This window comes from Leguminivora glycinivorella, unplaced genomic scaffold, assembly GCF_023078275.1.
Source record: "Leguminivora glycinivorella isolate SPB_JAAS2020 unplaced genomic scaffold, LegGlyc_1.1 Scaffold3, whole genome shotgun sequence".
Classification (NCBI taxonomy): Eukaryota; Metazoa; Arthropoda; class Insecta; order Lepidoptera; family Tortricidae; genus Leguminivora; species Leguminivora glycinivorella.
The window spans coordinates 558,307-571,722 of NW_025952828.1; the positions used below are offsets into that span (position 1 = coordinate 558,307).

Genomic DNA, 13,416 nt, shown 5'->3' on the forward strand with positions numbered 1-13,416 from the left:
TCAAATAACCTTTGCATACGCTTACGCTACAAGCATAAAGTACCTAATGCCGGCTCCACACACTTATGCTACAAACACTAAACAAAACACAGACTAAACAACGCTAACCTCAAATGGCATTTCCAGGTTTGACAAACACTCCTTTGGTTAATGCAGAAACCGATGTCGGTACCGATCAGTGGCAATCATGAAACAAAATACTCAAAAAATTAAGGTGGACAATAGTATAAAACATTGAAAATATTTCGAATTAAAGCAGTTGACATTGTGCCCCAGTCAAAATTGCCCGGTGTACCTTGTGTACATGTAAATAAAGTAAAATGCTCTAGTTAGTATGATGATGATGATGATCATGCTATCCTGTTATCCCTCATCAGGGACATAGGGCTCTCAGAAGGGACTTCCATTCTTCGCGGTGCAGCGAGGCCAACCTGCAGCAGGAGGAGGCTGGTGCAGGAGTTAGACCTGAATTAGACGGCATGCGAACTCGTATGCGATTTTAGTTACATTGCCGGCTGTATCGTTAATTATAGGGACAAAACAAACCTCGTCTAAATGTTGACATGTGCATAATTTTGTATTATTATTGTCCCAGAGTATGATCTGAAGGTATTGGTAAGTACTATTTGATATAAGAAGGTCTGATATTTTTTTTATTTTAGGGACTTTATGGTACTTTCATTAAGGTCTAGAAAATAAAGTTCGGACAACCCCTAATCTGGCTTAATTTGAGAATATCTCAAAGACTCTTTGTACGATTTCGACAAACAAAGGTTAATATGCTGCCAAAATATATTTTTTAAGAGTCCTCTTCATGGTTGTTCAATTGGGTACTTGCAGAATAAATGCGGTGAATTTATATAATTTAAAAAAACGCATTTTTGAGCAACGTTCCGGATTGCCGTAAATTTTTGATACAAGCAGGATGAGAGAAATAGATAAAAAAAATTAGGCATAGGCCAATGTCTAATAGACACAATAAAGAAGGTCACGCGCGTTGGGCTCCAGGGATCCTTTAGGAAGGCAAAAGATCGGCCTGAGTGGAGAGCACTGCAACGTCTGCAACGTACAGCGACTTATGGTGGTCACGACCCTCAGTCATGAGGTTTCGACGAAGAAGAAGAAGAAGAATAGACATTCATGGTGTTTGAACAGTGCCTAAACCAGATCGATATAAACAGTGTATGATAGTTAAATTCGACATCAAAGTCGGAGTTAGCGTAAGCGCCATACCACATTCTCTAAATGGCCGCCATACACAGATCATGAACTTTATTTTTTTTAAATAACTGTGGCTAGACTATGTCTAGATATTCTGCTTTGTGGATCATGTGTCGTTGAGGTTCGCACTGTACAATTTTTTTTCGCAATTGTGTCGTCTTGTACGCACTTTGTGAATTTTCTAGTAGCATTTGTCCGAAATCGTAATTGGTACTCGGGAGTATTAAGCCAATGCTGTCTAAACCACGTGCTTTACGTCAAGTTTCTAGGACAAAATGCGTACCTTATTATGTGCCTTATTAAGCCCATGTCTTGTTATAAGAAAAAAATATAATAGCAAATAAATACGGCTACTCAAAGTTGTCTCCATATGTATTTAACGATACAGTCTTTACATACAATTTTTGCACAACCAACAAATACCGCAATGTAATAAAAGTCGTATGCGAGTTGTCGTACCGTCTAAATGGGCCCTTAGTAGTTAGTATAAGAAATATAAAACAACGATTACCCGAAGTGAACAAAAAATTAAGTTCTTAATGGTACAATGTACAACACATACTCATCAGCTATTTCATACGGCACATGAAGATCATCATAAAACTCCTGAACATACTTAGCCACGTGTTCACATTTATTGTTTGCCGTTGTTTGCCAAGTGTGTGGAGGCGCCGTCACGTTTCGGTACGCTACTTATTACATTACCTGCTCACAAGATACGCTTTGTTACCTGTGACACTTGGAGGTGAACGGTTATGGTGATGAGCAGAGCGGGGTTTCATAAGCGGAGAGGTTTGTTGTCAACAAACGCCTCCGAAAGATATTAAAGATTAAAAGTAAATTGTATGACATTAATTACCATTTCTGTCACTAGTCATTTTTAACCCCCGACGCAAAAACGACGGGGTGTTATAAGTTTCACGTGTCTGTCTGTGTGTGTGTGTGGTCTGTCTGTCTGTCTGTGTGTGTGTCTGTCTGTGGCATCGTAGCTCCCGAATGGATGAACCGATTTAGATTTAGTTGTTTTTGTCTGAAAGCTGAGTTAATCGGGAGTGTTCTTAGCCATGTTTCATGAAAATCGGTGTACTATGTCGCGGTCGGGGGTTTTTTCAAAATTTTAATTTTTTGGTTAGGTTATTAGTGCAACTAATTCACGTTTGAAAAAATGGTTAATCCAAAACGAAAAACAGTCAATAAATGGATAAAGAAGTACCCTTGTCTTACTTACGACGAAAACAACTCAACAATAATTATACTGATAATTTCAGTTTAATCGATAGTCGATAAAATTTAACGTTCCAACTCTATTGACGTTTGATTTTTGCCATGAGCAATTCCGCCCTCTGATCATAAGCTATACTCTGTCAACCAAGTTTGTCAGTAAATAAGCACAAAGAAAACTATATGCATCCTTTTCTTTAGGGTGCTAGAGAAAAGGATACCTATAGTTTTCTTAGTTCTTATTTACTGACAGACTTGTTTGACAGAATATATGTGGTAAATTGAAATAATTGTGCAAAAAACAATTAATTTTCAGATGTTGCGTTTATTTACTCCCTGCAAACGACTCATTAAATGTCAAGCGTCACTTTTAACATTATTGCATCCCTACCGTAATATGGATGACGACACAAAAAATGGCATTCTGTTTAGTCCGTCAGTTTAATTAGAAAAAGCGAAAATTATGTGTTCAGTATTTTTGGACGATCTAACTGACGGACTAAACAGAATGCCATTTTTTTTATGGTAGTCGTCATCCATATTACGGAAGGGATGCAATAATGTTAAAAGTGACGCTTGACATTTAATGATTTCAAAATAAGAAAAAGCGAAAAATATATGTTCAGTATTTTTGGACGATCTATGAAAAAATACAAAGATATAGAGCATCAAAGTTCCGGACTGGGGGCTTGTGACGTCACTTCTAAGTAAAAATTGTACCTAGGCGTGACGTCACGCGAAACTTCAACGCACTATACCGTCGTCATTTTTCGTTTACGAGAAAAAGAAAAAATACGTGTCTAAAATTCTTTGATAATGTAACTGACGGACGAATTAGTTTTTTTAGTCATCTCGCCTATTATCAGATTAATTCAGCTGCAACCCTGTTTCCAGCGGTGTCCATCCACACATCGCGGGGTTGGGCAGTGACGAGCGGAGCGGCAGCGGGAGCGGGCGTGGCGAGCGTTCTGTGGGCTGGCGCGGCGTGTCTGCTTATCGCGCTCGTCGTGCAGTGCTGTAGGACGATAATGGGACCGCCTGGATTCGAACACGGGTAAGATAAATAATGTGTTTGTAATAATTTTCAGGTTCTTAATAAGTGATCTGTCTATAAATACGAGTAAACATTGGGGAACACCTTAATACAAATCAACCTAGCCCTAAATTAAGTAAAACTTGTACTGCGGGTGCTAGGCGACGACATGACAGGAAAAAATATCTGTGTTTATCACACAAATAAATGCCCATACCCGATTCAAACTCATGATTGCGGCTTAGAAGGCACTAGGTCATGATTTTACTTTATTGTTATTCCCATATTTTAATATTTCACCTAAAGAATTAATTTACGAATTCAATAAAAGTATTTTCACCACACCAACCTGATAAAGGCTTACTTTGCTATTCGAAAACAGATAGCAAAATTGCATTTTATCCACAAGAGTGCAAAGTAATTTCATACGAATTTTAACTTGATATCTTGAGCTGGGTCACTATCAAGTTTATCTTATCGCTAAACGACTATTTCGGCTAGATGTCAGAAAATGTAAATATACAGTCAGCATAAAGTCAATTCAACTGGGATGACTTGAAAGTAGAATACTCAATCAGCAAAAAGTTAATTTAACTGGATGGCTAAGACTTAGAATGAATGAGTAGCCAAACGTCTGGAAATATATATAGTCCGTATGATTAGCATATCTAAAAAGTCAAAAGTGAAGTTAGTTAATTGACGTCAACACAGAACGATACAGTAGCAAAACGTCCGGAAATATAATGTGTCATGGACGTCATGGTTTATAATAAATATGTAACAGTTCTTATTAACAGTGCGAGAAGGTTTGAATTCTCAAGGCACTTAAGCATTTTATAACCAGACGTTTTGCTAACGGGTCGTTTGGTGTTTATTCTTTTTAACCGACTTCAAAAAAGGAGAAGGTTCTCAATTCGACTGAATGTTTTTTTTTTTTTTTACTCGATATCTCCGAGAATCGTGGACCGATTTACAAATATTTTTTTTTGATCGAACGGGTATAACCCCGAGATGGTCCCATTGGCACCAAGTCAGGGTCTGATGATGGGATCTTGGAGAAATCGAGGGAACTCTTCAAATGTTATAGGCACATGTAATGTTTTTAGTGTATTTTTCAAAGGTACACCAGTATTTATGCCTGACGGTAGTAATTTTATGTGGCTGAGCTGATGATGGAAGGTCAACTCCTCAATGGTTAGGAGTTAAAGGATAATTCTTTCACTACTGTACATATATTCGGACTGATACATATAATATCACTAGGAACCACTAAAAATCAACAAATAAATTAACTTTTTAACAAAAAATAAAACCGCCTTCAAAAATAAGCGCGTTACAAAACACGGAGAAACTAAAAAGCAAAAAATAATAAACCTTTGAATTCAGATTTCTTATCGTATTGCAATAATCTAAACATCCAAATTATAAACAAATCAATTATTTTTGGAGTCGGTACCAGCCTGTGTATGGTTGGGTGGGGCAAACAGGCAATAGCAAGGCGACGAACAGGTCTGGTACCGACTACAAAAATAATTGATTTGTTTATAATTTGGATGTTTATTAGCAATAAAAACATTGAGGTATATGTACTACGTACTAGAGGCGACGTTGCCAAGCGAAAACTCTGCGAGTCTGCGCATGCTGACAAATGCGCGGGGTGCGGGGAGCGGTTATTTACGCGTAGAGTAGGTCTACCATCAGATGTGACACATTATTATATTCTGCCTAACGGGAATTTTACATTATAGTTAAATAAAATACGGATATTCTAGTCAAACTTATTTATTTCTTTACAACTTAAACAATACAAATTAATACAAAATAATTGTGCTGTATTTATCTTCTTCTTTAAAATATTAATACAAAATAATTGTGCTGTATTTATCTTCTTCTTCTAATATACATAATAGATAATCAAACGAACTTACCTGTAAGTGATGTTCGATGACTATTAAACGATGTGATTCGCCCGAGTGATTACACTGTACTTTACATGTAGTAGCACGCGAATGTGCTGCCATCGTACACAATTTTAGAGTAACATTTTTAACAAAAAAATATCTCGCCTAAATTGGGGGTATTTCATACACGTTTCTTATAAAAAAGGCCATCAAATACGTGTGCTATTTCGTGACCAATTGGGTAGAATCTGGAGCTTGACCAGTTCGGGTCAGGGAGGGTTGTAATCACTCGGGCGAATCACATCGTTTAATAGTCATCGAACATCACTTACAGGTAAGTTCGTTTGATTATCTATTAAACTTCTGTGATTCGCCCTTCGTGATTACACTGTACTTTACATGTAGATGTTTAGAGTTACACGAAATAGCAGATTAAATAAAACATGTATGTTTGAAAAATGTAAATAAAACAAACGTTTACGTCAGTTTAACTGTAATCAACAGACACTTCAATTATTATTACCATGTAATATTGTACGAGCAAATACTTCGGACGAGTCCGCTAGAACATCTCTATTATAGAACCTAGCGAACGTCAAGGAATTATCTGAACAACCGGCGGTCTTCTTAATCAGTTCTATATTAACCCCGAGCCGGTTGGCTGCTGACGTACTTGCGTGTCTCGTACTATGCGATTTGAAGATCGATGTATCAATACCACTCTCGAGCAAAGTGGTTTTGATCCATCGACTCAAGGTCTGTGAACACACTTTTCTAAATGGTTTTTTAAAACTTGTAAAAAGAAAATCACAATCGCTTGGGCGATTGGTAGATGAGACAACCAAATAACATTCTAAAGTCCTTGCAGGACAAATTGACTGATTTTCATCGAAATAAGGCAGAATCAGTTTTGGCTGCATGCGATTAACTGCGGATGTCTTAATCTTATCTGTAATGTTAATAATATATTTCCTATTACATTTATGAACATTACTTAGCTTGATTAACGATAATGTTTGCACACGGTGTGCCGTAGCTAATGCCAAAATAGTTATTAACTTCCTAGAAAGATGCTCGTAAGAAAGGCTTTAATTTGGATACCAACAACTTAAATGATTAAGAACGATTGAAGGGTCCCAAGTAAAATCATATCGTGGATTTGGAGACCGCAGTTTGTATACTCCCGTCATAAAACGTTTCACGGTTGGATTATTTATAACATTATTATTCAATATTAATGACAAAACTGCTTTCGCAGTATTAATTGATCCAAATTGACAACCTTGATTAAAAAGTAATGTGAAATAATCTAATACTTCTGCTACGCCGACATCAAAAATATCATAACATTTTTCTTTACAAAATATATACCATTTCTTTAAATAACAATTATATTGCTTAAGTGTGGTTTCTGTAAGTGACGCTAGCATGATGTCTGCCGCTTCTGCAGGAGTGCCTTGCCTCATGAACGCCGCCCGGACAACACTCCGGCAACCAGGGTAAGGCTCCTGTGCAGCTTGTGTTCGACACTGTAAGGGGAGGACAATAAATTTGGTTTAGGTGGGAGTTCTATTCGTTCAGAAATCAATAATCTCTCAAAAAAGAGGAAACCCGGGTTGTGTAGGCCATAGTGGCACGACAACAATGCTCTCCGCTTTATCTGTTATTATCTTTTGCAACATCCTAAGTATTAGACAAAATGGTGGAAAAGCGTAAAAGAAATACGACGACCAAGATATGGTAAACGCATCGATATTGTACGCGTCAGGATCACGATGCCACGAAACAAATCTAGTACATTTTTTGTTTATTCGACTCGCAAAGAGGTCAATCTCTGGACTTTTGTTTAAAAAATTACAAATTTTCCGAAAGGCACTGTCGGCTAGCTCCCACTCAATGTCTGCATGTTTCCGGCGTGATTCTGCATCTATATCGTTGTTTTCTGAACGAACATACGAAGCAAATATATGTATGTCGCGTTCCTCGCACCATTGCCATATCTGTCGGCTTAATTCACTCAGATGTGGGAATCGAACACCACCCATGTGATTGATATATGAAATCGCAGTGGTATTGTCTATCCTTAGCAAAATCTCACAATTTTTGTAATCTTTAGCAAATATTTTTAAACCAAAAAACGCGGCAGTTAACTCTAGACAATTAATGCGTTGCCCAAGCTCATGACTGGACCACTGACCACTGGCTGTCATATCTGAGCAACTTGCTCCCCAGCCTGTTAGCGACGCATCAGAAAATATCTCTAATTGATAATTTCCTGTCTTGATCGGATTACTACATGTTTCTATATTATATATCCACCAATCTAGATCATCATCTAAGCTACCCGGAATGCTAATGTATTGATCATAGTCATCATTTTTACTTAAATAAAGAAATTTGATTCTTTCCAATCTCTTAGTATACAACCAGCCGTATGGTACTGCCGGACAAACAGAAACTAATAATCCTATCAAATGTGCGAAATTACGAAGTTTACATCTTCGAATGGATTTAAAGTATAAAAGTTCGTCTTTAATCCTCTCTCGTTTTTCGCATGGAATATTAATTGTCAAATTTGCAGAATTGAAACTAAACCCAAGAAAATTTGCCGTTCGACTTGGTGTACCTATTGATTTAGCAACATTTATTGTAAATCCTAATGATTCTAACAAGTCTTTCGTTACATTAAAGTTATGTAAACAGTTAGAATACGTGTCACCGAAGAGTAACAAGTCGTCTAAGTAAATGACTGATAAAAAACCTTGATTGCGCAAAAACTGCACAACAGGACGCATTAACTTCGTGAATATGTTTTGTTTTTCCAAAGAAATCGTAAATATTTTCTGTAATCAGGATCAATATTTATCGCAAAATAGGCGTCTTTCAAATCTATTGAACACATGTAAGCGTTTTGTGATAAAAGTCTCATTGCTGTCCTATAATCTTCGAGTTTGAAGTGCGGGGTACATATAAACTTATTCAATGATTTTAAATATAGAATGAATCTATTTTTTCCATTACTCTTTTTAATAAGAAAAATACTGGACAAGAATTGATCCTGACACGGATCACATTCTTGTATGGCACCAGCACTAATAAGTTTTTTGACTTCCTCGTTCATAATCGTCTCGTGTGCAACCGACTCGGGTTTGTTAACAGGAATATTCGATTGAGATATACAATCCGATATTGGAATACGCACACCACGGACCCAAGACAATACGGTGGGATCCTTGGTAATGCCTAACCATACTTTATAAAAGAATTGAAGTCTACCAGCCTGAGGTTGTGTATCAGCATCCGATGCTAGCGGCGCGAGGTCCGGGCGTGCGGCCGCGGCGGCGGCGCTCGGCGGTCGCTCGCGCGGCGGGACGGCGGCGGCGGTCTGCGCCCGCCACGCGTGTAGCTCGTCCTCGCTGGCGTCTGGCGACTCTGGCGAGGCGGCGGCCGCGACGCCGACGACGGCTGCCCCCTCCAGTTTAAAGCCCTCGATGTCGACGGTCCTGCTCCTGCCTGCTGGTGCTTGGGCGTCCATTTAGGCTTTGTGACAGTCGGTCTCAATTCTGCTCCGGTTTTAGTCATTGCTTTTATTGACTTCAGACTTTCTTGTAAGTCTTTACCAAAAAGCAAACTATCGCGCTTTAAGTCCTTAATATTATCCTTGATCTCCTTATTTAAACTAGGCATCAAGAAATTACGCCTGCTCTGAGTCTCTGAAAAATGTAAGTGACATAATAGTCTACCTGTATCGCTCAGTGACTTTATGATCCCCTGTTTGTTGTTGTCTAAAGTTGAATATGTTGTCAAGATATTCGACAATGTATTGGCAACTCCTGTTATAATAGTCGAGAGCAACCCAACTTAGAATATTATCCCGTTTTAAAACATTATCATTACACGCGACCTTAATCTCGGGATTGAGTATAGGAGCTTGCGCTAATTTTAAATTTTCTGGTATTTCGTAACGTTTTAAAATATCATTCTTAATATCGTCCTTCATACCATTAACTAGAATGTCGGACCATCTCGTCGAGATATCGTCGTGAATGCAAGGACCAAATGTTTCTTCTTTTACGGGCTCATCGCCCAACAAACATAATAAACCGGGATCAAGCGCGGTCACAATTGGCGTAGATTCTTGTAAACCAATTTGTTCACCGGTCACCTGTGTGGTGGTAGCTGCGGATGTAGGCGCGGGAGCGGGCGCTGCCGGCGTGGTGGTCGCGGCCGCGGGCGCGCACGCCGGCGCGGCGGCGGCGGCGGGTGCGGGAGGGGGCGCGGGGGCCGGCGCGTCCACCGCGCGGGGCCCGGCGGCGCTTCCATTCTGTATGACCACCGATCGCAGCCCGCCAGCAGCAGGCAGCGCACCCGACGTTGAAGCACCGGCCTCATCATCGGTTAAGTCGTATACAGTATTGTTGGTCAAGGGATTCTATAACAATACGGTCAAATAGCCTTCACAATGCTGCTCTAATTTCAGCAACAAAAAATAAGTGTCCATTATCTTTGACCCTTATCTCTATACATGATGTTTTCAATCAGAGACCAACGCTTATACTGGTCAGACATCATAAGCGGCTCGGTGATCTTTGTGAATTGCCCATTTTGTAGGGTAATAGGTAGTGTTTCTACCGCCTACTTCCTCGATGTTGGATGTTATACTATAACTACGTACGTATCTACATACGTATCTACATATCTATATACTTACGTATAAAATAGTACATATAAGCCGTTGTAATTAACGTAATTAATGTTCTTAAACATATAGGCAGTCGTGCTACAGTCTCGCGGACTGTAGTCTAGACTGATAGCATTGACAATTCGCCGCAACCAGGTATTTTACCTATAGTATTCCGGCATAGCCTCACGGACTGATGCTCTAGGAATATATGTGCTTCCCTTTTACACAGCGATCAACCTCTCGGATTGAACTGAAGGTATAAATTAGGGTCGGTAATAGCCTTACAGACTATACTCATTGCACAATGTATCTATTTAATAAAACAAAGCTGGCATGTACATAAAACACATTCTATCAAATGATTAGACGAAGATAACTGAAAATCTTACCTTCATATTAATTATCTGTATATGAGGACGTACTAGGGCTATAACTACGATGACGGCGCCTGCGACGAATCTTCAATCTTTTCCTCTCGAGACTTCGGATTTTTCTTTCCAAGTAATCTTCCTCATCTTCCTCACGATGTTTGCGTTTTCCCATTTTATCCGCAAACACAAAACACTACACTAAACTTAGTAAAAACACAATTATTTCACTAACAAAGGAAAAGTACGTGCACGATGGCCGCCACACAAAACGTGTATGAAATACCCCCAATTTAGGCGAGATATTTTTTTGTTAAAAATGTTACTCTAAAATTGTGTACGATGGCAGCACATTCGCGTGCTACTACATGTAAAGTACAGTGTAATCACGAAGGGCGAATCACAGAAGTTTAATGAACATATATAGTGGTCAGTTGGTAACCAAGTTTCCTCAGCACGATTTTTTTGGACAAAGAGTATCAATTGTTCTCTTTTTTCATGACCAGGCCGAAGAAAACTGCAAAAAGTGTGCGTGCTAAAAATACAATTTTACTCAAAAACTATTAACTATATATATTAAACAAATAAACTTTTTCTATATTTTAGTAACATAATTAATGAAATAGTAAGTAGTTACTTAATAATTTTCCAAATAGAAATTTTTATATTTCGCAACTCTATTAGAGGTGAAACACACTAGTAAGAACAGTGTAAATGGCACATCTGCGCGGTTAACTTTTTATAGTCTATGATTGCGTCACCAAAATGGCGGCATTGTCGCTCCCGCTCGCAAGTTTGTAGAATATTCAATCTTAAAATATTATAGACGAGTTTTTTGTTTAATTTACCGATGAAATGTCACACCTTGGCTTTTATTTGATTTCCTCGAGTGATTAGTACAATTTTTAAGCACACAAGGAGGCATTATTCACGTGGAAAGTATGTGTATCACGGCACGTCACTGCACCGCAAGGACCTGGTAAGGACTGACAACGTTGCGGTCCATTGGACCGCAGTGGGGTGTGTAAAAATTCTCTTAGCAACGTCGCCTCTAGTACGTAGTACATATACCTCAATGTTTTTATTGCTAAAAAGAATAAACACCAAACGACCTACATATACCTCAATGAATAAAAACATTAAACAATCCAGACTTTTTGCTCCTCGACTGTTTAGCGTTCATGTCTGTTTTGTAATACAGACATTCGAAGATGAAGATGTTTTGCAGTTAGATCATTTTAAATTGTTACGTTTTAAGATCCAGACGTTTTGCTAAAGACGCATTTAGCATTCATGTCTACGTAGCCACAAAGACATAACACAATCCAGACATGTCAGCTATATAGTCTTTTAGCGGTAAGGTAAATTTGATAGTGACCCCTTGAGCTGACTGGTAGAAATTACCTATAAATGATGATTTTGAATTATAAATGTTGAAATAATTGATAGATTTGATTTTGTTTGATTTTCTGCATATTATAGTCAGTAGTTTGTTCGTGTTGGTGTGGTAAAAAAATTGTGTTTCAATCGGCAGCAAAGTTTGTTTAACCTGCGTGCCTTGAAACCCCCGAAATGCACAAGATTCCACTTTTTGAACCACTCGCTACGCTTGCGGTTCAATATTGGAATCTTTTGCTTGCTCGGGCTTCAATATTGGCACGTGCGGTTAAACAACAACTTTGCCCCCTTGTAAACGAATAACTATTTTTCCTCTATCAACAGGGACGCATACGATGAAGAATCCCGCCCCTCACCCCGCGACCTGGTCGTCATAGCGTACGTGCAAATCGCTCTCGCGTTCGCTACACTCCTGAGCGCGGCCGTGTGCGCGCGGATCGACTGCGCATGACGCGAACCTCCGCGGACACTCGCGCGCCGACGCGTGTCCGCGCCTGCGGATCCTGCGCCCACCCCTCCGAGGGAAAAGGGGGGGAGGGTGGCTTGGTTGATATAAAAGGTGAACTCTAAGTCATAATACCTATTCATGTATTTACAAGTGTGACTTTAATTGTTGTAATAGTGACAAGGTGGACGGTAACTAAGTACTTAGTTATAGTATTTATTTATGAACACATGTGATTGTATAATTAATTATGTCTGAATGGTGTGGTAAATTGAATAATATTATATTTACAGTAGTAAAATTATGTATATTATGTATTAACTGTAAAATATTTTTAAGTACTCTCTGTTAACATTTCATATCTAAAAGTTATTAAATAATATACGTTCTTTATTTTATTAGCTGTTTATTAATAAGTTTGTGTGTGTTAGTAAATATATTTTTTTTTATGTTGGAAACTCAATCTAAAATAGATAAAACACTATGCAGTAGTTATATCTAACATTATAAGCAGGTTTTACAAACATTGATTTTAAATCATAGTTAAGTATCTCTTCATCAGAAATATATACAGAATATACAGATACAATAAATACAGAATACAGATCTACAATTTCATATCACAAACAGCCCCAAAATGTAAAACGCTTTGGACCCGCCATCGCCTCCGCTCGCACAGCGTCCCGACCCTAGCTAAGATACCAGCATACATACTGACATGCTTTTACAACAGTTATGAAAGGAGCTCCCACAATGCGGACAGGCGGAAATCCGAGGAAAGCCAAACATTGTATTATGTTGCGGGAAAACTAATAGGATTTATTGCATTACTAGTTTTTGCCCGCGGCTTCGCTCGCATTAAAATCGAAAATTGCGGGTGCTCCATACAAACTTCCACTCCCCATTTTAGGGAAATGAAACCCCCTAGGTTAGAAAGAGACAAAAAGTAGCCTATGTCAGTCTCCATGCCTTATATGTACAGTCAGCTGCAGAGAAAAGTAGACCTCCTTGCATACAAATTATTAAGTCGTCACTACTTTTACCGACCGACCGGTGTTGACGACCGGTCTGGCGCAGTCGGTAGCGGCCCTGCCTGCTACGCCGCGGTCCCGGGTTCGAATCCCGGTAAGGGCATTTATTTGTGT

The 13,416-nt window shown here is 38.8% G+C and overlaps 1 protein-coding gene across 1 annotated transcript in view; it reads left to right on the forward strand.

Annotated features, from left to right (window-relative positions):
* The window catches only part of LOC125242019, a 145,125-nt gene extending 132,467 nt beyond the window's left edge, over nucleotides 1-12,658 (forward strand). The window contains exons 5-6 of the mRNA XM_048150724.1: nucleotides 3,337-3,496; nucleotides 12,151-12,658. Of these exons, the coding sequence (XP_048006681.1) occupies nucleotides 3,337-3,496; nucleotides 12,151-12,277 (287 nt within the window). The 3' untranslated portion in view covers nucleotides 12,278-12,658. The remainder of the gene's footprint in view (nucleotides 1-3,336; nucleotides 3,497-12,150) is intronic.
* The last annotated feature ends 758 nt before the right edge of the window (nucleotides 12,659-13,416 follow it).